At 26.8% G+C, this 27,801-nt stretch overlaps 2 protein-coding genes across 4 annotated transcripts in view; one reads left to right on the forward strand and one right to left on the reverse strand.

The window, feature by feature from the left end:
• Positions 1–1,762: 1,762 nt before the first annotated feature.
• Positions 1,763–23,696, reverse strand: LOC129972543 (DNA mismatch repair protein Mlh3-like). Of its 2 annotated transcripts, none has more exons than XM_056086718.1 (12): positions 23,605–23,696; positions 20,586–20,808; positions 11,988–15,580; positions 10,619–10,822; positions 9,119–9,177; positions 8,907–9,005; positions 7,684–7,750; positions 7,239–7,310; positions 5,730–5,983; positions 3,928–4,030; positions 3,097–3,251; positions 1,763–3,011 (listed from the first exon to the last, which is right to left on the reverse strand). In XM_056086718.1, exons 2-12 carry the CDS (start codon positions 20,801–20,803, stop codon positions 2,961–2,963), a joined length of 4,875 nt encoding a protein of 1,624 aa, XP_055942693.1. In that variant the 5' UTR covers positions 20,804–20,808; positions 23,605–23,696; the 3' UTR covers positions 1,763–2,960. The 2 variants fall into 2 exon arrangements, with proteins under 2 accessions (XP_055942693.1, XP_055942692.1); XM_056086717.1 differs by having other exon boundaries at positions 1,763–3,030.
• A 539-nt stretch (positions 23,697–24,235) lies between these two features.
• LOC129972652 (zinc finger C2HC domain-containing protein 1C-like) overlaps positions 24,236–27,801 on the forward strand; it is a 64,805-nt gene continuing 61,239 nt past the window's right edge. For both annotated transcript variants that reach the window (XM_056086864.1, XM_056086865.1), the window contains exon 1: positions 24,236–24,398. The gene's annotated coding sequence lies outside the window, so the exon portion shown is untranslated. The remainder of the gene's footprint in view (positions 24,399–27,801) is intronic.

The raw sequence follows: 27,801 nt of genomic DNA on the forward strand, positions 1-27,801 counted from the left end.
ACATAAAATCAAGAACAGAAAATTTTTTTGTGGCATATATTATCTATTTAACCAGAAAATTTAACTATTTGAGTTAATGTTCAAACAATATTTCTATGCAATAAAGTATAGCACGATTGCTACCAGCCTTAAAAAATTACAAATAATGCTTTCATATATTTTAATTGAGAAATTTGTCTTCTATTAAACCAATGGCAGTTGTTAATAGAGATTAAATTATAAGTATTTAACAAAATGGCTCCTGAATGTGTTCATTGCATTACTCAGGCAGGGAAAAATGATAAAAAATATTGATAGATTATTAAAATATACTTAATCTCTTGTCTATATTAAATATGAAAAGTTATTATATGAATTCATAAAGTAATAAAAATCCAAATGTTAGTATATACATAAATTTATTTATTGAAATTCAAATACAAGTGTTACTTATTTATTTTCTCTAGTCTTGTAATTCTGTCTGAAAACAAAATGTGATTCTGTAAATTTATGCTTGCTATAAAGAGTTTTAAATGAATACCAGTATTTCAACTCAAAATAAATGTTATTGAGTATTATCTGAATTTCATGTAAAATTTTCATTTTAAGGTTTCAATTGTTAAATGTTTTTAAAGAATGCTGTTGAAATAAATACACTGTTTAGTGTGAAATTATGGAATGATTGTTTCTATTGATTACAAATATCAACATTTTTGAATTTTAAGATTAACCCAAATGATATACCATTCAATAGCTCTAACAGCTAGTGACTGTAGTAATTGATGACTCAAGTTGATAGAAAAAAAAGTTTTTAATATATATTCACCCATTTAAATAGTCCTAAATATGATCCAAATGAATATACTCAAACGAAATTAAATTTTGAACACTAATATTCAGTGCTAAAAAATATTTAATTTCATGACATTTTTCTTATAGCCCTATAAATTATGCCATTCACCTGCATTTTGTGGCTGTCTGTGTGCCTTCAACTTGATCTCTGTCTATAAACATAACTAACGCTTTCTATACTTCCACAAATATTTTCTTTCAATTTGGTCAAAATGTGTATAGCTAAATAACATTACGCAAAGCACTAAACAACAATGGCAGAGAAGACTAGCTTTTTAAACCTATTCATCTGGATATATAGTTAATTTTGTCTCTTTCTTGCACATAAATAAATGAATTGAAAATTAATTTTTGAATTAAAAAAAGAAATTTAATTTTAATCATGAATTTTTTAAATTGTATTAAAATTTACAAACATTAATATATTATTATATTTTAATTACTTTATAGTATTTTATTAAGTCTAAAAAGTAGTTTGTTCAATAACCTTATTTTCTTAACATAAAATTGTTGATATGCCTTAAGGTGATCACCTCTTTTTCTAAAATTTATTTTAAAGCATTAACAAAGATTGATTGCAATTATAATAATATGCATATACATACAAATTAATAATAACTTCAAATTAAAATAAAAATGTGTGCAAAATTTGTAAACAGAGCTTTATTTTGAAGTACATAATCATAAAATCACTAACTGAAATACAAGATCTTGCCTTTGGCAACTGTTAAATTCATCACAGATAATAACTATCTTCATATGAGAATAATTTGCAAGTATAATTAATAAATATAAAGTATTATTGAAGTGTTAAAATTGAACACTATTAAAAAATGTTTCAAAATTTTCAGTTTTAAGTATAGTTTTTTCTCTCTCTCTCTCCCCCCCCCCTCCTATCAATATCAAAACTCTTGTTATTTTTAACTTTTTTTTTTTTTTTTTTTAAGTATTAGTGGAGGGGAGCAGATTCTTTTGATGAGAAAGCTTCAAAAACTTTTAGGCAGATAGCAGTTTTGTGAGGATTTATTTATTCGAATGAATTTTCCAATATCTAATGGGGAAAATAAGTGTAAACTTTTAATCATGTTATTAACTTATACAATAATAAACTTTTTCACTAAAAAAGCTGAATATTATTTTTGATGGGTATGTATAGATTTCATGTATAGGTAGCAGTTGCATATTATGAAATTAATAATTAAATGCAGCATGCCAAGTAATACACTTAAATATAGTTGTAAGGGTGCCTTTTTGATAGAATGTAAAAGATATTCTTGAGTACTTTGATTTCTAAGAGGCTCATGTAAACTTTTTTTTTTTTTTTTAAAGAATGAAGGACAACAATTAGCTGTCATGCACTTGCACATTTTTAGCATTGTTGTTTATTACAGGATATAAACCAGGCCTTCTTAAACTGTTTTCAGAACAGATAAAAACTGCAGAGCTTTCATTTTAATTAAAATATTTAATTAGAAATTTTTGAAATCAAGTTATTTTTCTTAACTATTTTTATTTAAATATCTTGAAAAAAAATCAGAATCCATTCCAATTCAGATAGCTACTATTTTGAGAAGTTCTGGTTTCAGCATGGAATAATGGTTGATGATCAATGAATATTATTTAAAAATTTACAATATATACAATGATTTTTTTAAATCTGCACACAATGATTTTCTTTACCAAAATTTAGTAATATTAAATCCATTATTAATATCAAACTTAAACATCTCGACTGCCAAAAAAATATATTTGTAACATCTAGTCTATATGAAAATAATCAGTCAATAATTTTTAATAAATCAGTGCATTGAGAAAAATATATTCAGCTAAAATAAATACTGTAAAAAAATGATTTCAATAAAAACTAATAGAAAGTATATCACAGTTTGCTTAACATGACTAGAAAGTATATAACAAAGTCAAAGAATTGTGTAAAATAAATAGTTTTTACATTAAATTTTGCATTAAGTCAAAATTGACTTCATAAGCAGAAACTATTTACAAGTTTCTCCATTCACAGCATCAAATGTTGAATTAAAATATTTACAATATATCTTGTTTTAATATTTCCACTTTAGAAGTAATGAATCAGTTTATAGTTCAAGTGTTAAATGTGATGAAATAAAATATCACTGACTTTCCAGTACTCCATGCAGCTTCCATAATTTTGGTGTCTCTCTCTATGCCAAAATAAAATACCTTTTAAATTGTTTAAAAAATAATTAAAAACAAAAAAAAGGCAAAGATATTAAAAGATATACATACCTTTTTACTAAGTAAGTTGATTTTATTTAGATCTAAAATAGGAGTTATTGATGGTCTACCATGAGCACACTGAAAAGGCAATTTGCATGTAGATAAGGCAGCTAATAAGAGTTCACACTGTGATAAATCCAATGGATCCCCAAATTTCACAGCACCTGCAATATTTAAATAAATATGATTTCAAAATCTGTGCAGGTTCAAAAATGATTTTTAAGCATATTGCTGATTATTTTGCTTTGAAAGTGAGCAATTATTTTAAAAAAAGAAAACACGTATCTGAATAGAAATATCAGCTAATTAATAAAATTGAAATAAGACTAAATAAAATGGAAGGATAAATTCTAATTATCCATATTTTTTTAAATCTTGTTGGAAACCATTGATAGTTATCAATAATGTGGGTAAACTAAAATGATAATGCATAATTGAAGAATAGAATAAAGTTATTAAAAAGTTTATATTAGAGTGAACTGTAAAAGCATGCATTTAGAACAAATGAAGAAATATTTCTAAAAAAAAAAAAAAAAAAGAGTTTAATGTTAGAGTATTGACTGACACCACTAATATCATCAGTAGAGTATCATGTTTATGTTCTGATGTAGGCCAAGTCTTCCACAATTACAAAACAGTATAACCCTAATTTGGGATCTCATCAACTTTAGTAACAACTACTAATAACCCCCTTCCCCCACCAAAAAAAAAAAAAAAAATTCATAGTAATTTCTTTGAAAAATCTATAAATCTTTTAATATTCTACAAATTATTTTGTTTTAAACTTCTTCAGTCCACAAGTTAAAATATACACATAGATATCAATCGCTGAAAACTAACCTTTACAAGCTTGTGAATTGAGAACAGCATTGAGAGTCTTTGGCAAAATATTAGAGGTACTCCTAGTTTGCATTAAAGAATTTAACCATTCCTTGATTATCTTCTGCAAAGTAAAATCATTTCCAGACAGTTATATATTTTATTATATTAATATAAGAACTAAATAAAACAAAGGAATATAATTTTGTATATTTTTTAAGCCATTACTTTATACAATTGTCATTACACAGAATTTTATAGAAGATATTGAGCATAAAAATTCTCTAGTAAATTATAATATTAACACAAAAAGTACCATTTAAAATTTTCATCTTAATTCTTTCAAATTATTTACATGCAATTTTTTATTTTTACCAAAATGGTACAGCAAAGAATACTATTAAATTAATCTATTAATATTAAACCTAACTATATAATTATATATATATTTTAATTTTTGAACTTAATATATTAAATTAAAAGGGGGAAAATTCTAATCAATAAAATAAAATAAATGAAACTTATGAATCTGTCAGAAAGTATAAATATATTATAGATATGATCTACTATTTAAGAATAACTTCTAAATTCATGTTTTAAATTCATGAATATTAAAAAAATCCATGATATTAAATTCTGCATTACAACATACTAGGCATCATCTAAGGATTTTATTTTTTAATCAAGCTGAACCAAAAAGACACATAGTTCAAAATTTGTTGCATACATTTAATTTTATCAATTTGTGAGTTGGAATATTTAATATTGGATCTTTGAGCATTAATTTAATCAAACAGAAAGAATTCAAAACTCATTTATTTAATAAAAAAGAAATCACTGTCATAGGAATTAGATCAAATATACCAATGATATGAGGAAACTGAAGATATTAAAAGAAGATACAAAGACAGAAAATATTCACTTAACAAAAACACTTCCACATAGAAATTATGAAAAGATTAGATTAATTCCCTATTTCAATTTGAAATAATTTAAAATTGTGGCATTTCATTTCTGCCAACACAAATTAGAAAGATGAAATAGTCTAAAGCTTTATTTCATATATTTTTTTCAGAAATCAAAAAAATATATATATTATCGATAATTTTACAACTGTAATTATCATAACTTCATTTATATGACAACACTGTCAAGCAAGATATTTTTCACCAGTTAAATAATAATCAATATATACAGACTAAAAATGGTTGTTTTGCAATTTTTTAAAATTTAAGTTCAGAATTGAAAGTATATTTCCACATACAGAATGTAAAATCAATGCACATAATCAAAGACACATGTGAAATATATTCAATACTCAGCAAGCAGTTTAAAGATAAAGACTCAAATTTCAGAAGGAAGCAGATTAAAAGTAACATTCACATAATATGCTATGCATCTGCATGCATATGGTAATTCATCTACAACAAATAAATTAGTGTAATCAATTGTAAATGTTGTTACAGAATATTAAGATACTTAATAGCTTAATAGCAAAACCTAATAGTTACTTAATAGCAAAAAAATTAGATTTTCTGAAATTACAAAAGTTTACAGAAATCTTTATTAAACATTAAATATATTATTGTAAACATTAAAAAAATACCATTAAACACAAGCCTTTTAGTTGCAAATTTAGTCACAGAAGATTATTGTAATTTCTTAAGAAAAGAATTGTACAAACTTAACAAAAAAAAAAAAAAAAATTCTTGTTATCGTTAAAATAAGTGCTTTTGAAAGTGACATTAGACAAAAGATTTTAAATTTCTTGCCAATTCGTAGGCACTGATTACAATTTTTTTTAAAAAGCATATAATAAATACCTCTATTAAAGTAGAAGTTGCAGAGATTCCTTTTCTTGGTTGATTATTGGTGGGATTCACTAGACATGATGGAAGGGAGTACACACTAACAGTATTTTCGTCACCTTGAAAACTAATTTCAAATCCTATATCTCTCAAGGACAAGTGGTATGAGCGTAGCAGACGCATCTCATCTGGTTCGAAGGTCACATTTAAAGAATCACTTACAGGCACAGTCTTAATGACCTTTTTGTTTTCTTTCATTTCATAAAGATCTATAAATAAAAAGTTTTTTAAAAAATCTCTCAAAAATAAGTATATTTCATCATGTTTAAAGAGTTCTTTGATAATATTTTTTTTAAAAATGACAATAGAATGCTGACAAAACAAATTTTAACATAATTGATTTTTAGAAATATACAAAAAAAATTTACACAAATAACTTTGTATTGGAAGCATTTTGCTTAGTGGCAGTTCTGAGCATTTTGTGGCTCTAGAAATGCACATCATGAGACTCTTCTTTTAAAAAATTTAAAATTTGTGTTAATTTAATTGTATGTCTCCTTCTGGACTGTAAGTTTCTAGTTCTTTTCATGGTTTTATTTTTAAATATTAGGAAAATATATATCTTATCAGCTCTGTTCTTAGTGCTTTTAAATTGTTTCTTTATTTATAATGCAGAAAGTATTTTAATGTCTTCATAATTACTATTTAATGAAAAATTATTGAAAAAAATCAAATTTAAAGTACAAACAAAAGCCCAACACACACATTTTTTTTGTTTTTGTTTTAAGAAAAACTTTAAAAAATATACTTGAATGAAATGACATGAAAAAATCTAAAATATACACAACAGTTGAAATGTGCTAGCCCAGACAAAAAGTTTACTTTAAAAGATACTCAGGTTTAGACCTCCAAAGGTAATAAACAAGTCAATTTAGCTTCATATTTGAACACATTTTTCAATTTAATCAACATTTTAGTTATTCTCTTTAAGTCAATTTTTTTTTCCATAATTATAAGAGAAAATGTGTCTGTTTATAAATACAACAATAACTAATTGAAACAAATGAAACAAATGAAACAGATAGCAAACGGATGAATTATACTTGTTAAAATGTTAATATCTGTTTTATAATATACAAAATTTATCTTTTGTTATAAATTTATTTATTTGATAGCTGAATTAATAATAATTTCTTAATTGATATGCCTGCAGCTTTAGGCAGCTGCCAAGTCAAAAATCCATTGCTGATTTTGCTTACTTTATTTCTTTTAAATTTATTTATGACAATGGAGAAGTTCATAAAAAATAGTTGCTACTAACTCAAAATATATTTCCCAAAATTTTAAGATTAAAAAATCAACAATTTAAAAATGTTTACTAAAATAATATCTCTAGGACAATTGAATAAGATATTAACCTCTAATGTCCACAAAATATCAAAGTATATATCACACAAATTCCTTCTTTAAACATTTAAAGAGTAAATAAACTTTCATAAGAAAAAAAGGAAATAGACTAAATACCTTCAATTAATTCTTCTAATCTCACTCTTTCATGAACTGCATGTTGATCAAATAACACTAATAACTTTTCGCCTAAAAATATAATAATATACAAACATAAGAGTATAAAATAAAAATTTGTTTTTAGGAAACTTCTATGTTTGATTTAAGATTAGTTATATAAACTAGGTCTCAATATTTTATTTATGCTTCTTAAAATTTTCTTTTAAAATCTATATTAAAATATTGACATGTTGATAATAACATTGGTATAAACAGAGTAGAAAAAAATTAAGATTGATACAAAAGTTAATGTTGCAATTGATTCTTTTAATTTATTTTATACAACATTTTTCCACATTGAATTTCTAGGAATTACAAAAGTACTTTAAAAGTGCAAAGAGTAAAAAAAGTTACATATGACGAAATAAATGAAGAAAGCATCATAAGAAAAAAGCAATATTACTTTTTGAATTATTACTGAAATCTTCCATAATGCATGCAATGAATTTACAGTCTACTTGTCCAATAACCTGCAAAAAGAAATAACACGAAGCATATGTTTTAAATTTAAAATATTATTTAAGTAAATATTAAACTATAAAAATAAATCTATAATTTATTAAGGGAACAGACACAAAGTTAAAACCGATTTCTATTTAAATTAAAAAAAGAATGAAAAGATTGTTTCAATTGAAAGAAAATTTAAATTCATATTAAAGAGCCACATATTTCATGCTGCTTTCATTTTCACTGAAGTAAATTTTTGAATTACAATAAAAATTCAAAAATATTTTGAGGATAAAATGTAATGGCTTTTGGCTTTTATGTTTAGTCCTTCCTTATGTGAATTAATTCAATATTGATTATAATATTGTCAATATTTAAAAGTTGTCTAACAACAGCAAATACTCTCAAGATGATGTATCTATAATCAATGGTAAGTCAAGTTTACTGTATAAAGAAAGCCACGTGGTATATCATTACATCCAGTTAAATTATCTTGAATATGACTCAAATCAACGAAAAGCAATAGATACATTTGAATGAAATTTAATTGATGTTACACCAAACTATCTATATTTTGTGTAATAAAATTGCATTCAAAATCGTATTCAAATTACTGAGCAAATGAATTACAATCTATAATCTGTACAATTGAATTGCACTCAATCTTGTTTCAATTATTGATAATTTTCCATATATTATATTCCTAGATTTCCACTCATAAGAGCATCAGATGATGGATACAGCAAAAAAAAGGGGGAGGGATATGCATCTTAAAAAACTTTGTTAAATATAATTCAAATGTTATGCTTTATTTAATCATTTTTTTTTTTGAAAAAATAAAGTGAAATGAAACTTATTACATAATCCACAATACTATGCTAGCAGGCAAAAGTCATTTTTTTAAAACCCACACCATTATCTAGCAAATAAAGACAAAAAATCTCAATTTAACATATTGTTAATGCTTAGGATTTTTATGTGCAATTTAATTTTATAATGCACATAATAAGATCCATCCAATGAGAAACATAGTGAATGCAAGATGATTATTTAATTTATATTGCTAAAGCAAACTAATAAGAAAAAATAAAATGAAAATTAATGAAATCTGTATCAAAAATCATATAAATCTATGACATATTAAAAAATGAAGACATGATAACTGATACATTTTTATACCTTCATGCTGTTTAAACAATTCTGAGTAAAGCGATAAGAATTTAAAATGTACATATGGGGAATACGCATAGAAACTTGACTTTTTTCCAAACTGTTTATCTAAAAAAAAATGAATTAATTAATAAAGTAAAACATTTAAACATAATTAGATTAATAATAATAATATATAATTAACATTTTTTACAGAATAAAAAAATAAATAAATAACCTACTTCAGGTGGATTTTGAAAGATTGGATTTTCCCATTCTTTAAACATATTTTGGATGTTTTCTATACAAAAATAAAAACAAAAACGATTAATAATAGTAAATCAATAAAGATTTTTAAAAGAATGAACTATCATCAAGGTAAATTATGAAGAAAAGAGATTATTAATGATTAACTAATTACTTATTTACCAAACTATGCATCAAAGATATGCTTAAGATTAATTTTTGCAAGCATAATTATATAATGTATAGAAATATTTTTTTTCACTGTTTATACATATAAATGCTTATTACCAAAAAAAGGATTAAATATACAACATATCTCTTTATACTTAAGAAATTCTATTTTAGAGAAAATTTAAAGCTAGCTGGCAGTTATTGTTGTCTTGAAATATTATTGAAATTAGATTACCATTTATATTATAATCTTTAATGATAATTTAAGTAAATTCAAATCATGTCCTTAGTTGAAATGTTTCATGTAAAATGGTGTAGATAGCAGAGAAGTGTCAAACAGAAAACTGAAACCCAATCATAATTTTTATGCTCTTAAAAATAGGTTAAAGTTGCATTAATCAGATTTTGAAAGACATAGACAAAAAAAACCCCTTTTTATAGGTATGAATAAAATTAATTTACTACATATATTTTAAGCTATTTTTAATTAGCATAGCAGAAGCATTCTAATAATATTTGATCATAATGATTGGGGAAATAGAAATACAGCAATTATTGTTTAGAACTGTGGATTCTAAAAATCCTTATTTTACAAATTATATACAAAAAAAAAATGTAAAAATAAGCATTAAAATGACTTAGAATTGTGCCTGCATATATCAATAACATCAAAGGTTATTTATTACATGAAGCTTAACAAAAATGCTCTAAAACAGAAGGCTTATCAGAGTCTGTTAATGGACTAAACATAATCCTCCAAGTTTACAAGTACTTACATTTAAAAAAGAGAAACCCCTGTATAAACATACTTTATATTTCATTAAGAAATGTATTGTATGAGGAATGCATATACTTTTTAATTTCATTAGTTAATCAAATTTTAATTTTGATAGAAATTGTTACAAATGAATAAACCTGCCCCCTTCTATTAAAATACAGTGTTAAATTTTTAAAAAAAATACTAGTATACATATGCTATATATATACGGGAAAGAACTCTTGTTGGATCATAGAGTACCCAGACTATAATGAATCAAGAAATGTAACTAAATTATACAATGATGCATTTTTTGAGAGTTGGAAAATAAACTAATAATATATTATGTTGAATAGGAGGTCATTGAACAGACAAATTATGTATTGAAAAGGGAAAGGTTTGAAATATTAACAAGGAAGAGTGATTCATCAAAAAGTAACGTTCCAAAACATGAATCAAACTAATTAGAGTATCAGATTAGAGAGAGAGTCTATTGTATATGCATCAAACATATGCATAAAAAAAAGAAGTATCAATTATTGCATTATGCAGAAAATCAAAACCTTACCAGAATTATCATTGGTCTCATTATCTTTTACTGGATATCTCCATTTCCTATGCCAGTCATTATTTTCTGTTTGTTCAATATGATTATCCAAATCAATTTGCATATCGCAAATTTCATCATCAGCAGATGGAAGTTCTGAAGAAAATTCCGATACAAATGGGGAGAAATCATGGGTAAGAAAGAAATGAGCCTTCTTATTATGATCTGAAATTCAACATAAAAAATTATCTAGGCATTTGTGACTACTCAAGTACAACTGACTGAAATCAAACAATATATATACTAAGGAGTGAATAAATGATACTTAATGATAATTTCGAAAATGATACCTAATTTAATCATCAAAACAGAATTAATTTTTAATTACAATAAGCCATATAGCATTCTACATCAGAAGTTTCTAAACTTTTTGTCTTGTTCCATTTCATGGAGGGGAGGGGGAGGGGGATGTTACCCTTTTTCTTTGCAAATGTTTGACATGGCCCAAATATTGAAAAAAATATTTCATTAATAATTCAAGGAAAAGCACTTGAAACAGTTATTTAGAAAATTTTAATGAAATGTTTGATATAAAACTGATATTTTTTTATTATTTTCACATGCAAACATTGAAAAACCTGAGAGAATATACATAATAAAAGTTCTTACTATAGAATACAGCTCACAAAATATTTTTCAAACTAAAAATCTATAAAGGTTTTAATTAAAAAACAAACAATAATTATTAAAAATTATAAAGAATGCACTTTTATAATAAAAAAAGTGGGTAATAATTTTTTCTATTAAGAATTTGAAGGTTAAAATAAAATCATTAATATAAAAGGCAAGCATAAAAGTACTCTAAGTAAAATAGAATATAACTACATTTATAATGAATGCTTTAAAATCTTTTAACAATGTATTTTGTGGTTTAATTTTATTGCTTTCAATACACCAAAATTCTAAATTTAATCTAAATTAAATTTTTTTAAAGTTTTGAGCCAATTAATAAAAGTACGATTTTATAAATCTTTTATTTATTAGTTTCCATTGTTTGGTCTTTAACATATTTCCTAACTCTTTATATAAATATTAAAAAAAAAAAAAAAAAAAAAAAAAAAAAAAACTTAAATTTTTTTTTCTCAAATTTAGTTACATACAGCACCTTGCATTTGTATAAAAATTTAATTAATCTTTATAAATTTATAGAAAATTAATTTCTGAAAATATTAATTATTTAGCCATCACTGGGAATAAAAAATTGCATAAACTTTCAATCTAGAGTATCAAGGAGAGTGAAATTATACACAATTCTACCTTTACAAAATAAAACAAAATTTAAATAAAAACAATTCAAGTTAAATAAAAACCATTCAATTAAAATTATTACCTATGCTTAAGTCTTCAATTGCAGTAATTCTTCTGTTTTCAACCTGTGGTGATGAGCCAGGTGGAAAATATGTTGAATTTCCAGTAACTGAATTAATATATGCAACTTGTTTGGTATTTTCATTAACTTTACAGATCCATCTATTTCCTGCAGATTTGCCCTGTACAGGTATGCAAAATGTTGATTTGTTTATGTTTGATTCTGTATTATCATTAAAAAAAGATTTTTCAGTCCCAGATGATAAGCAATTGATAATGGGACTTTTGGTCTGAGAATCATTTGCACAGCTAATATCAATAGATGATTCATTAGTGAGTTTATTCTCTTCATGTCTGAGAGATGATTTACTAGCAGATTCATTCTCATAATTTATCTTCTCTTCTGTTTTATGTTCTGATATAAATTCCTCATCTATAGACTTAAAATTTGAAACTGATGATGTATTAGCAGGGCTATTACTCTCATTTATATATTCTTCTAATTCATCCCTTAAAGTAAATTCCTCACCAATAGACCGGAAACTCGGAATTGAGATAAAATGAGAATTTATGAGTTCTAAACATTCTTTTTTATCAGAGTTTGCTGTTTTTTTTAAAAACTTAGTTGGAGATATAAACTGTTCATTTAAAATATTTTGATCTTTAGTTGAAAAATTCGTTTTGTCATCATCAGGATCACAAACAGAATGTTTCAGTGCTTCCTGATCTATGATAATAGAAATCCTGGATGATAAAGAGTCAGATTCTGCTCTGTTCATCTCCAAGACTGCATTTGAGCTATCTGTTTCAGAAACAACATTCACTTTATCAATCATCTGAAATTTACAAGGGGAATTTATAATGCTAGAATTTTCTGGAGATACTCTAGATGGATGTTTAATACTCTCAAGCTGAAGAGGCCAAGAAGCTGGAGAATTTTTATCAATACTTATATCAACATCAGATAAACTAACAGAAGATGAACAGCTTTCAGGTGAAATATTGTCAGTTAGTGCATTGCAATTCATGAGAGTGGCACTTTTCATTGCCTTTGAATCCTGCTGAAGTTCATCATAACTAGTTGCATTTTGATGAGGATTTGACAAGAAATCATTTTGACTATTTGAGATAGTACACTTTCTGTTGTTAAAAGAATCCAATTCTCCTGAGGATACAAATTTCTCAATGTCACAATCATCAGAAACACTTGGACTAAATGTAGTAAGCTCTGTAAAATCATTGGCCTTTTCAAGATCACTCTGCAGCTTTATATCATGGACAGTTATGTCATTAATTCTTATAATTTTGGAGTCTTGTAGAAATTGTTTAGTAGTAAACATTTTAGATAACATTTCATCATTAATAATTTCACAAGGACTCTTGTCATTTAGAGATAATTCTGATGGTGATAAAGATGGCTCAGCACAATCTTGAAAATTTTTCAGACATGAGTTACTTTCATCACAGTTATATACCATTTCCTCATTCTTTAAACAAGTTGATTGTTTAGAACTATGAAAGGTATTTAAAAATGGATTGCAATTGCCAAATTGAGATAAATTAGTAGTTCGATTATTGTCAATAGGATTCTGATAATCAGAATCAAACAAAGCTTTCTTTTTTGTAGTCATGTGTGAATTAATTTCATTATTAAAAGTTTGTAAACATTGCAAACTTGAAATCTTTGACTTTTTTTCTTTTAAGTGCGACTTCAGAGGATTATGTACTTTAGAATCAACAAAAAATTCAGTTTCATTAGTAACATTATTAGTAGGACAATTACTTTTATCACCTGATTCATTCACTGGTAACATTTGAACCTTCGTTTTTGAACTCTTAGCACGGCGTAAACGTTTCAAAGGTGACAAAGTTGTTTCTTTGTTAAATGCATACTTAGATGTTATTCTACTGTTACTTTTATTAACTGTTAAAGTAGAGTCTACATGTTTTTCTGGCAATGTAGTTCCTTTTGATTTATTTTCATTTATTTCATTATGAAGAATGGGAGATTGAACTGTGTTAACAGCAGGTTTAAAGTTATTGCTCAACGTTGAATTGATTTTAATTGAAGAAGTAATTAACTTTTCAGATTTGCCAGGAATTAATTTGTTCTTTTTTGGCATAAATAAATATTTCTCTTTTAATTTTTGTAAAGCATCTGAGCATTTCCTTTCCCTTTCGAGCATCGATAAGGTGCTTTTCATTGGAACTGTTAACTTAATTGGGTTTTGTGTTGGAAATACCGATTTACATGGGATATTAGAATGAGATTCAAATATTGATGTTGAAGGAGATGCAGAGAAGTCTTCATTAGTTTTTAAATCCGGTATTTTCGATTTATTATCGATTTGTCTTAAGTTATCAAGAGTAGAGGTTTCTGAACTTTTAAGGCATATAAAATTTCTTTTAGGAGAACTTATTTTATTATGATTTATTGTTTGACTTCCATTACAACCATTTTTAATATTTAAAGTTGATTTCTCATTAAAGTGTACAGTATGAATATTTTTGTTGTTCTTTGGTAAATCTTGTGAATTAATTTCGCTTTGAAGATTTAACTGAGATTTGATATATTCTTCACCACTATCTTCTTTATTTAACAGTTCTGAATTAGGAATTTCTGAAACTTCTGTAGCAACACCTAATCGTTTCACAGCATTTGAAAAAAGTCCATTACGAAAATTATCTATTCCGAGATTCAAAAAACGACTATTTGGATTGACACTATCACCTTCATTTAAAAGTAAATTGTTGGTTTCCACAGGTAAATTAGAAAATAATCCTTCTGTTGATGAAAAACTTACAATAGCATCTTGCACTAATTTTGTGACTTTCTCCCAGTCAGAAAATTCCACCATAGTTCTTTTACGATCGAAAATTATATCATAAACATTTCTCGGACAACTTATATTTAAAATAAAACAGCAATATTGATTTCTCGATGGGCTGAGCATTTGTGGTGAAGGAAGAATTGGAGCATTGCATTCTGACTTCTTCCCACCAAATACTTTGCTTAATAAATTATTGATTAATTTATGAAGCTTGGTTTTGAGTGTAAGACGTCTATTAACATACAAAAACTGATAATTTTTGGAAGAGAAACAATCAGTACTAATATAACCTGAAATTTTGTAGTTACCCTCTTGATGATTGCATGATTTTAAATTTTTGGCTCTTTCCTGACCAAATAGCTGAATGAATGCAAAATATGATGAGGTACATTTTTTGAATTGCAGACACATATCCCCTGTAGCTTCATTTAGCAATGAAAAGGATATATCAGGATAAACTAATGCAATACTTTGCAAAACTTTACAGGTATCTTCCACATCTATTGCTTCAGAAATAGCATTCTTTCTGACTGGTCTATTGTACATAAAATCAAAGACAGTAACAGTTGTACCTTTGCTTGGCCTAGGACTGATAGAGATTGTAGGGGTACCAGCTTTTCCATAATTAAATATTTTGCAATATGTTTCTTCACACCCAGAAGCACGAGATTCTATCATCAAATTTGAAGCGACATCTTTTAAACTGGAAAGAGCTTCACCTCTAAACCCACCATACTGGAGATTTTGAAGGTCTTCCAATGAATGACATTTACTTGTAGCATACCTAGAAAAAAATAATAATTAATTAAATAAAAAAAGATTTTTAAAAGTTAAAAACAACAAAATCTTTAAAAATATATTTTGTTTTATTGGTAAAGAAATAGGGATCAATCAGATATATCAAAATATTTTGCAATGTTAGTATAATTTGTATAATTAGATAGTATAATCCAATATAAAGGTAATCGGCATAGATGATTATTAGCCATCTTTTAATCTCAACCATAAAATTACTTATATGTATAATAATTCATCTGTAATAATCTATTACAACATGATAACGAATTTGTGCTCATAAGGAGGCAAAAAATATTTTAAAATATCTTCATGGTGCTTTTAAAAAACTGATAATAATAATAAATACCTTTTATCAAAGGGCAAAACTAAAGCAATATATTTGTAATCTAGATGCAATATTTTTAAAAAAAATGACTAAAGTTCAAACAGTCCTGTACGACTCTCCAAACCTCTCATGATTCATGAACCAATTAATATAAAACTGGGCTGGTAGAATGAATATTAAATTTTAGTCAGCAATACATATCACAACTGAAATTCAGCTTAAAAATATATGATCTAATACTAAAGCAGAATTATTAAATACAATATCATAATACAAAGACTGGCTTCCAAACCTGTCAATGAAAAAAGGAGCTCTTGAATTAATTAACCATTAATTTATTTATCAACTCTGTACACTGATATAAAAAATCACTCATATGTCTCAGTAGGAGACATATAATTATATATTCATACAAGGTGAAAATTAAAACTAGATTGTTTATAAAACATGATTAAAACTTAATCTACTGGATATACAAATATCCTTTGTAATTATGATTTCAGTATAAAATATACTAAAATTCAATCATTCTTTCACATTTTACTGAGAAGCAGTATTATGGTGCTTTTCAATTTCAACAACTGAAGTAACCAATCAGTACAGTGGAGATAAGTAACAAGTTCTATAGTGTGTTCATCATCATTTCTCTTTGTACCAAGCTGGAGAATGAGATCATAAAAACTGAATGCTATTTAATTACTGAATGCTATTTATTGATGTAATGCTACTTCCCAAGCACATCCCTAACTTGGCAATTCAAAAGAATTTTGTTCTAAAGTCATATGGTGCTCTTAGTCAGGTACCATGTCAGGTAACTCTTGCATTATCATTTGGTGGTATTCTATGTTCAGTTCATGCCCAGAACTGCTTTTAAATCTTGGTGGAAACAGGCTTGACAAAAATTAAATAACACAATTTATTTCAGACAGGATAAATCCTTGCTATAATCTAATTTTGATATCAAATACCTCCGATAGTGTGGCATTCACAGTATTCACTCTATAATAATATTGATAAAGTTTTTAGGAAATCTGTAGAAGTTTAAGATTTTCTAAATAGAGTCTCTGTCAGAGCTATCAGATGCTTTTTAGAAATCTATAAAATATAAGAATAAAGTTGAATTTAATTAAAAACTTTATTTTTAAAATAAAAATGTGGTTTAATGCATCTTTTTCCACTTCTTAACTCTGCTTATTACAATCTAGTAATTTTATTGTATATTATCTTTCACTCTGTTATAATAATTCTTGAAAAGATTTTTGATCTAACAGACAGCAGGCTGATATTTCTGTAGCTGTTGCATTTAATTAGATCTTTTTAAGGATTTTTTATAATAAATGATACTTTCCAAAGCATTTAGAACTTCCTCCTGTAGCCACACAAGATGATCCTCCATATTACAACATCCTATGTAATATGGAGGCCTTTAGTTTAATATCATTCTTTGGTAGTTAAGCCTTTACAGTGGCTCCCAAAAATGTTCGTACACTAAAGAAATTTGCAGAAATTGTGTTCTATACTTCTTAATAAAGCATTTTATTAGTTGGTTTTTTTAAATTAGTATCTTTAAATAGTTCTTAATAAAACTGAACAAATATTTTTATAAAAAATCAAGTAGTATTGTTCTAAAAAATAAATAAATAAAAAATGTCACAAAATTAGAACACAAAAGTCTTCGTACATCCAAACATTATTTATTTAAATTCATCATAAAAATATAATTTGTGGCTTGTTTTTCTTCTAATTGAAAAATACACTAAAATCATTTGATTTCAGTATTTAATATCACAATTATTTATTCTATTTACTTTATTCTTAGATATGACGCGCATTCGTAAAGAAACGAGTTTAGATGTACGAAAATTAATTATATTTCATTTTAAAGCTGGAAAATCAATTAGAGGCATTGCAACTATAACTAATCTACTTCATTCAAAGGTGCAAAGCATAATAAAACGTTACAGAGAGGGGAAAAGGATTGCAAACAAGCATCGTAATCGTCGCCCTCAAATTCTGTCAGCTAGAAGTCAAAGAAATATTGTGAGTCAATTTCTAAAAAATCCACGTCTGAGTGCAATAAAGTTTACTTCACAATATAATGAATCAAATGGAACTTCTATTTCCTGTGAAACTATTCGTAGAATTCTTCGGAATGCTCGTATACATGGCCGCTCTGCATGTAGAAAATTCTTTGTAAGTCAGAAGAACAGAATTGCTAGGCTTAAATTTGCCAAATCTATGATAAACCAGCCAGAGAGCTATTGGAATCGTGTCTTATTTGAAGATGAAAGTAAGTTTAACATCTTTGGGTCAGATGGGAGAATCATTGTATGGAGAAAAAAAAAACGAAGAACTTAATCCCAAGAATTTAGTTGGAACAGTAAAACATGGCGGTGGAGGTGTCATGGTTTGGGGGTGTATGTCAGAAGGCTGGAGTAGGCAATTTAGTATTCATTGATGGTATAATGGATCATAGAGTTTATATAAATATTCTCAATAATAATTTAAAAGTGCCAGCACAAAAATTGGGCATTTTAAACAACTTTGTGTATTACCAAGACAACGATCCTAAGCACACGGCCATGAATGTTCGTCTTTTTTGCCTCTATCATTGCCCTCAAACTCTTAAAACACCAGCTCAATCAACAGATTTAAACCCTATAGAACATATTTGGAAAGAATTAGAGTTGCGAATAAGAAGTCACGACATTAAATCGAAAATTCAACTGAAAGCAGTAATGATCGAAGAATGGAAGAAGATCGGTGCAGAAGTAACCGACCGTTTAGTTAAATCTATGCCCAAACGTTTAAAAGCTGTTATAAAGCATAGAGGATATCCTACTAAATACTAAACATTTATAAAAATTTAGAAAATTTCATATTTAGTGATGTATTTTTAAAGTGTATGATCACTTTTGTGTCCTATTTTTGTGCAATTTTATTTATTGTCATTTTAAAAAAAAATAATTTGCATCGCAATTAAAATTTATTCTTCACTGCTTTATTAAAAACTGTAAAAATGCGCTATGAAAAAATTTTCATGTAAAAATAAGAATATATAATGGTAAATAATGAGGTTTTTAATTGATTCTTGTTGGTGTACGAACACTTTTGGGAGCCACTGTATGTTGTTCTTTCCACATGCTCATATATTCCTTTTGACTTTAATAGCGTTTAAAATTTCATGAACAGTTATTATTTCAAATTTCTTATGAAACAAGAAAATTATATTTTGAACAACACCATCTTTGGCATTTTGTTCCTTCTTCAAAATGCTTCTTCAATCTCTATTTTATCTTCTTTTCCTCAACTGTCATTTCCCCCTCTTACTCCATAATCAGTTCTCTTTCTCCCACTCCCAATCTGCATTATATTTTTAAAAACTTCTCTAATTTAAGATTCTTCTACCAACAACTGATAGATGTTTCTCTTTCCAGTGTTTGCAGATTACTATTATTATTATTATTTTACTTTTTTTTGCATGCTTCTTGGTATTTTAAATGAAATTTTAATTTCAGTCTCTCAGATTTTGCAGTCAAGTCTTCCCTTCTGATTTTTCTTCTTTCAACTAATTTAAATGTTTCTTCAGACAGACACTCCTATTTCATGCCTAGTTCCTTTCTGTAGTTTTCTCCAGGATTTCCCCAGCATTTTTTTTTTTTTTTTCAAGTTTGTCCATTTACTTTTGATATTTTCTTTTCCAATGTGCATATTCTCCCCAAGAACTGCAAAGCAATTCTTTTATACAATTACCAACTTTTTTCTTTTCATCACTCTTTCAAGTTTTCTAATGTTATATTGTATTCATTGTTCTCTCTTGTACTTACGAATCCCAACCAATTTTAATTTTAGTAAACTCAACAGAAGAAAATGATCAGAGGGTATATATTCCTCTTTTTACTGCAACATCACACTCTGAAATTTTTCCTTCCCTACTTAGGGAAAATCCAAGTATTTATGTATATGTCTTTATACTTTAAACTCTACAGGAGAAAACAATCAGAGGTGATATGTTCCTCTGTTTACTGCAACATTACATTCTATCATTTTCATTCTTCACATAATGAATATCCAAGTGATTTTGTAAATGTCTTTATGTGTAAAAATGCTCCCAGCAATAGTAAGACTATTAAATCTACATTATGTTAGATGAAAATAATTGTTTTCTTTAACAAAAAGTCCAAAGATAGCAAAAATTCTGATTCTTTGCTACTCTGATGAAAATAAACAGAAAACACATATATCAATGAAATGCCTACATGCATTTTCACAGTTCTACTGTTCAAATAGTTGGCACTCAAATGATTAAATACTAAATCCCAAGTTTCATTTTTATTTTTATATTTTCCTGAATGAAAAAGAACTGAATTCAAAACTATATATATATATATATATATATATATATTGCATATCAACAGAGAATTTTTTTCAGAAAATATTTTTAGCTTCTACAACAATACAATAATAAATTAATTTATGAGCTTGCATAAGATAAGGCTCAAGAAATTCACCTAATTTTGAAGATGATTAAAGACTTTTTAATTAAAATGATATAGATAACTAAATGAGACTTCTGTGTTTTCATTTTTCAAAAATATAAAATATACTTAAAAACTAAAGTTATGCATAATCAACAATCATTACATGGAATGTAAACTGATTTTACCTTTTCCCCACCAGAACCATTTGATCTGGAGGTATGCCATTGCCATTATCAATCACTTGAATTTTATAAAATGGCAGGTTTAAACGCACAGCAATGCATGTAGATCCTGCATCTATAGAATTCCACACTAATTCTTCAACACAATGTGACACACTAATGAATGATAAATCAGATCTCAATTTCTTGACAACATCAGGGTCAAGAAGATGTATTTTCATATCACCTGCATAAAGGATAAACAAATAATTTTTTTCAAATGAAAACAGATTTGTTCTATAATTTTATTTAAAAAAATATTCAAAACAAATATTATAAGAAATTTCAAGAATTTTGCTTGTGTTAAGGTTGAATTAGCTAGAATAGAACCTGGGACCTTGAGATTTGCAGCCGAGTAACAAGACCACAAGACAAAAGTAATTACTCGTGTCTCGTAGCGGTTATCTGGTTTATAAGGTTCACCACAGTACTCTCCCTCCAGTGAGTCGGAGGTGAGAAGAACAATATGGCTGTTGAGTCTAATGCGCCTGTACCCATTTGAGCAGTGCCAAGTGTTATGGTGAGCGAATGTGTGTGGGTGAATGGTTGCCATTGCGTCAAATGAATCTGACGACTTTGTGTTGCTGCGTCAAGTGAGTCTGACAACTTTGGGTTGCTGCGTCAAGCGAGTCTGACAACTTTGGGTTGTGAGACGACATTGGTCGCCACAACAACTGTATGAAGGTTAAGGTTGAAGGTTGTTTTGTTCAGAGCCAGAGTCCCCAATGTGGATGGTGAATTGGGTAGAATAGAACATGGGACCTTGTGGTTTGCAGCCGAGTAACAAGACCACAAGACAAAAGTAATTACTTGTGTCTCATAGCTGTTATCTGGCTTATAAGGTTCACCAAACTTGTGATAAAATGATCAATTCTGAACATAAATAATAAATTATATATTATTTAAAAAAAGACAAATAACAATATAGCTGTAAGAAACAAAACACTGAACACTTCCCTTACTATGTATGATCAGATTACTAGATGAAACCTTAACCAAAGCAGAAGCACAAAACCACATTATAGCAAGGACAAAAAATTAAGAACTATTTGTTAAAGTGAATACACAAGAAACGCTTCACATCTAACAGATCAAATGATCATAACACTCGCAAAGAAGAAACGAGTGGGTAATCGACATTGGTGATCTATCGCTCACTTTGTTTACTACTAAGGCAATAACTTGTTGGTGACCACCCACAATACCAAAAGTATCCCCGATGCAAAAATACCCAATAAAAGCAAACAAGTGGAATAATATATGAAAATTCATAAAGTATTCTCTATATCATCCAACAAATTGTGTTTCTGTTAACAAAATTATATTTAAAATAAAAACTTTGAGCAATATTTATTTCAATCAGATGTAAAATTATTTTAATTGAATTACATCATTAAAAACAATATCAACAAATGAATTACTGCAATTGATAAACGCATTACATGTCATGTATATTTTTCAGCAGATTTCCCACATAGATGGTATATTTTCATGAATTTCAAACACAAATGTACTGAATATTTATTTTTACATGATTCACACTTTAATGATCCACTACAAAAAGTGTAAAATTACATTTCAATGCAATGTACTAATAAAGCAAGAAAAATAGATGATAATATTTTTACTTTTATACAACTTTTTTAATTGAAAATCACTATTCTACATAATAAAATAATTGAAAAATATTTACTGTAATATAAAATATAAGGCTATTGTACTTGTAATAAAGAAAAAATAAGCAAATTTCAGAAACTTTATTAAAATCATAAAGAATGATTATGCTAAGCAAAAAAATGATAAATATCTGATTTTAGGGCTTTTCTTTTCACTCAATAACAGCTATCGTTAAGCATAAAAACTCCCATGAAATTTCACTTTTCTATTAATGTGGATATTACCTATATGTACAACACAGATGTACCAAGTTCAGAAAAGATTGCCAAAAGCACAGGTTTTAGAATATAAACTTGTTATATATTGTGAATTAGAATTAAATTTTGATAGCAGAGAAGTTAATGAGAAAAATATTTTAATTACTAGGCATTTATTATATCAGTAGACAAACAATCTGTAGATTGATTGGCTTTGATGTAGGAAAACAGATTACAGATAATTTAAAAAAAAAAACAATTATTACGAAGAAAATTGGCAAGGTTTTTTAAAAAAAAACATTATACTCAAACTAAAGCAAAATGACAATTTAACTAAATAGTAATGAAAGAAAAATAAGGTATATATTTGAAAATTAATATATTTGAAGTACCATGATTGATATCAGAAATTTTAATAAAAATGACAAATTAAAATTGATTATGGTGAATACTAAACATTAAAAAAATCATCTTGAAATGAAGAAATATTTGATGGGTATAAAAACATCATTTTTCAAGATTGCTAAAACGTGCACACCAGCAGTAAAATATAGCAAATTTAGATATGAAGATGAAAAATCACACATTTGTATCATATGGGGTAGTTATATTATATATATATGGTGTATATTTTAGCCAATATCATATCAAAGAAAAAGCACAGACTTCATGAGATATGCTATATTAATAATACATTCAGAAATTATGTATGTGTTATTGACAAACTGTTAAGTTTGAACCACAGTCAAAAGTTGAAATTAACATTACGACAAAACATAACCCGTCATAATTTCACATCAACTGTAACTTCAGAATGTTAAACCCATTTGGAAAGATTCATTGCTCACTAAGAGGCATTGACAACATCTTTAGTAAAATTAGATCTTAATTTCATTACCATTCAACTCCAAAACTTCGATTCTGCCACAAAATATCAACAAGTCTTTACTTCTTTAAGAAAACCATGTGAATTTATTCAAACTATAAATTGAAAAATACTTTTTTCTTTCAGTAATAAAGTTATGTTGGCATCAAGAATTAAAACATATGAAATATGTGATAATCATCTGTGATGCTACAATTACGATTACAAACATAAAAATATTTACCGTGTATTTCGTTCAGTCATTCGCGGACAACCAAATACTAAAAATACAGCACGTACAAAAAATTACATAAATAATTTAAATTGGGTGCGAAAGACAACACGAGTAGGGGTTGCCAAATCAGAATGGCAAAATAATGACGAAAATATTAGAAAATAAAAGTAAAAGTTGATAGATAGAATAAAAGCTTCCTTTTATTTCTTGAAATTTTTAAAAGAAAAGGGGTTTTTCGTCACACATTTATGGAAGAATGATCTATTTTGTTTGTTCTATATCCAATTTTCGCTGCACGTTTTATCACTGAGAATCTTCAAAACTTTCGCACTCTGTTTGAAGATAACGAACATCTTTTTTTTTGCAGTAAAATACCTCTAACACATCCCATAGAAATACAAAAGAATACTAATCTGCTATTAAATTATGAAATCAATATTTATTTATTGGTTAAAAGTTCTTTAAAGATGGAGTTACTATTTTATTTAGCTACATCTCTATGGTGAGTCTACACATCTCTAACCTTTTTCTAATCCTCTGATTGGCTATGACGTTTGGTAGAACTGACCAATCAGTGAACACGGTAAACACGGCGAAATTGAACTATCCCTTGACAGTTGAGTATCAGCTGTGCGAGCTTTGTTTAGTTATCACACTTGACGTGATAACACTTGTTGCAGTGGATGTCATTTCTCCGGTTAGTGTAACAAACGGACGTTGAATCAATTTCATTTTAAACTTCAATTCAGTGATATTTTCGGATAGTTTCACCTATTTTGATTTTCTTTTAATCATTTTGTAATGTAAGTGGAGATATTTTTATTTTTAAAATTACATTCCTTTGATTTAATAATTTTAGATTTCAAATGAGTAATCAGATATTATTTTTTATAAAATAAATTGCGGCTGTAAAATTTTTTAATGTAGTAGATCATTTGTGTGTCGATTTTTATATAGGCAAATAACAGTACTGGTGAAGTTTAAACTAATCTATTTTTCTCTCAAAGATTAAAATTTTGTGTTTGCTTCACTTTCAATTTTAGTTGCGAAATTTTATTAATTAAAATTTATTTCTAATCTCAATCGATGCTCTTCATACCTCCTTATTTGTAATTTAGTAGAATTATTTTATTCTTTCTCCACATTTGTGGATAAAAATTTTCTAATGTAGAAACGTGTTTTACAATTTCAGTGAAAGAATTCTATGAAATATCATTTTTGAGAAATGCATAAGTAACTACAATGTTTATTTGTATTCCATTTTCTGATGTTTAAATTTTTAAAATACTATGATTTTGAATCTTACATTATAAGAAGCTTGATATGTGTGTTTGTGTTAATTTTTTTAATGAATATTTTGTATTGAGCAGAATCGGGAAAATTTATAATTTTAACCATAAAAAAGAATAACTAAATTCTAAGTGAAATGTCTTGATGTTAATTCTTATTTTTAAGGAAATTTCTTTGTATTTTAATTGATATATATTCTAATTATTATTCGCGACATTTAAATGGTTTTTGATGTTTTGCTAAATTAGGTTTTTGTAATAATCGCTTTAAATATTCTAAAAAGAGAAAGTAATAATTCTTCTGAAGCTAATAATTCCATTTAAGTGGCTTATTTTCCATTGCCCATTCAATTTACGCTTTGAAAATTATTAATATTTCTGCTTTTGATAGCTTTATATAATTGATTTACAAACTGTTAAAAATCTATTCCAATTCTAATCGGTTTAATACTTTTGTATATGAAACTGTGTTACATTTTTATCATTTTAATAATGCATAATTTGAAAATTTTCAAGAAATTTAAAGGTTTTAATTTTAATGAAAACAGGAAAATCTTCTCAAAATATGTATGTGACATTAGAAATAATGTGATTTTTTTAAATTTACATTGTCCCTTTCCTTTATCAGGAACTATACATGCATTGTTTAATTTCTGATAATTTTTTAACCCTTTGATTACCAACGGGACATATATATCCCAATAACCTTTTAAAATCATCTTAAATAATTCTAAGTAAAAGTATTTTTTGGGGGTGGGTGGGGGGGGAGGATGTATTTGGTCATTATGACCTAGCCACGGGACATGAAAAAAAATCGAATGGGTTTGTCTAAATACAGAAGCTATTATCTTCAATTTCAGAGAAAATAAATTATAATTAATTATTTTAAATATTTTTCTCTGAAAAATATTTAAAAAAATTGGTAGTCAAAGGGTTAAGCGACTTAAAGTAAAATTTCATTTGGGTTTTGATATCGATTATTTCATTGTTCATCTCCGTGCAATTGAAAGTAAATTTTTTTTTAAAAAAGCACACCTTTTTTTTTTTTTTATTTGAAAAACTGCTCTTGTTCGGTCATCTAGTAATAGATAGATTTAATGAGTTTAGATAGACAAATAGATTGTTAATAAGATTTTAATGAAAATGGAAAAAAGATGTTATATGATCTGATATAATTTAAAGTTCTTTCAGGTGCCAAATGCTCGGTTATATATAATTTATTTTCTTCTGTATTTTCAATAGTGAATTATTTAAGATTATTGAATTTCTTAAGTTCCGGTAATTTTTAATACGTTGTAGAGATGAATATTTATGTAGTATAAAAAATATTTGATGTCAAGTTTCAAAATCTATTCTACAGAATCGTCTGTATTCTTCAAAAATGGAACTGCGTTGTTACCGGAAACGAAATTTTACCGGATGCTTTATTGAGGAACATACCTGTTCTTATTTCGTGATGCCTATCTAAAGAAATTCCATATACTCAGTCATTTCGTCCCATTTTTAAGATCAACGATCACAAAGATATGTCTGTTTTCCCATACTAAATTTCCTTTGGCAATCAAAGCAAAAACCGAATTTTAAATTTAGTTTATATGTATTATTATTCTATGATATATGTGATTTATTATTATTATTATTGTCATTGATGTGAAGGCATTGTAAAAAGTTTGAATGTTGGTTGCCATTGAAATTTGAAATATTTTTTTCAATTTTCGAGGCAAGGCAAACTTAAAAACTAGCATAGATCAAAGAAAAGCAATTTATGTATCCTAGGAAAAAAAAAATGGTTTTACTTCGCAAAGTATAATGTAAAAATCACAAATATAAAGAAGAATTGATAGACAAAATTTTTGTTTTTGTCTCTTATTTCTATTAAAAATTTGATCGCAGTGATTACATTCAAAGAGAGCCCAACGTAAATATCCGCATTTCAGGGTGTTACAGGCTATATTCCTTTTATGTTTTTTTTATCCTTTTATAATATGTGAACAAGTTCTTAGAAACATAGTCGTTTTATTAACATTTTCTAATGTTTCTGAACCTCATTTGTATATATACGATTAAAATACAGATAATTGATGTTCTTACTATGTTCGAATCTCTTTTGTTTTGTTTCTTTTTAAGAAGATAATAAGAAGTATCTTGCTTCAACAGATTTCGAGTATTTTTCTCATATCGGCACAATATGGACTTTGTTCAGAAATTTGTTGTGAAGAAAATTACATAACTTTGCACATTTTGCTTTTTTTTATTCTAAACTCCATGGAGTTACTTGAAATCGTGCTTCTATTGATATCGAAATAAATAGTTCTTTCTTGAAGGTGTCATTGCTATTTGGGATCATTTTATGTATTTTGAATCGGAGGTTTATTATTTTACTTTTCAAATGATGTAAGGTCATTTGAATTTGATTAATAATTACGTGTGTTAAAAAAAATTTAATATATGGTCCGCTGAGATATTTATAATAAATCAATACAGGCGTGAGTTCTAACATGTATATAACAAAATATAATTTCGTAGGATAATTTACCGACTTGAATTAACATTTTCTTGGAGAATCTGATATAAAATTTTATAAAAATTTCATTAAAAAGGAGTTTACATAAACTGTCATATACAGCCTGCATTTTTTTTTCTTTTTTTTTCTTCTTTTAAATCTTGCTCTGCAACTATTGTCCCTTCTTTATCTTTCTGTCTGTCTGTCTTTCTTGAATTAAGGAGAAAAAGATATGAAAGGATGTTGAATTTAGTTTAGTGTGATTGGTATGCCATTTTGAATATATAGAGAGCTATTTCGGAATGGACTTTGTCATTCTGGATGATGATTATATGACGAGGCCGACACATGAACTCCCACCGTATCCCAAACTTCAACAATAGATGACTTTTGATCCCGATATGTTTAAGTTCC

Source organism: Argiope bruennichi, chromosome 6 (assembly GCF_947563725.1).
Source record: "Argiope bruennichi chromosome 6, qqArgBrue1.1, whole genome shotgun sequence".
Lineage (NCBI taxonomy): Eukaryota > Metazoa > Arthropoda > Arachnida > Araneae > Araneidae > Argiope > Argiope bruennichi.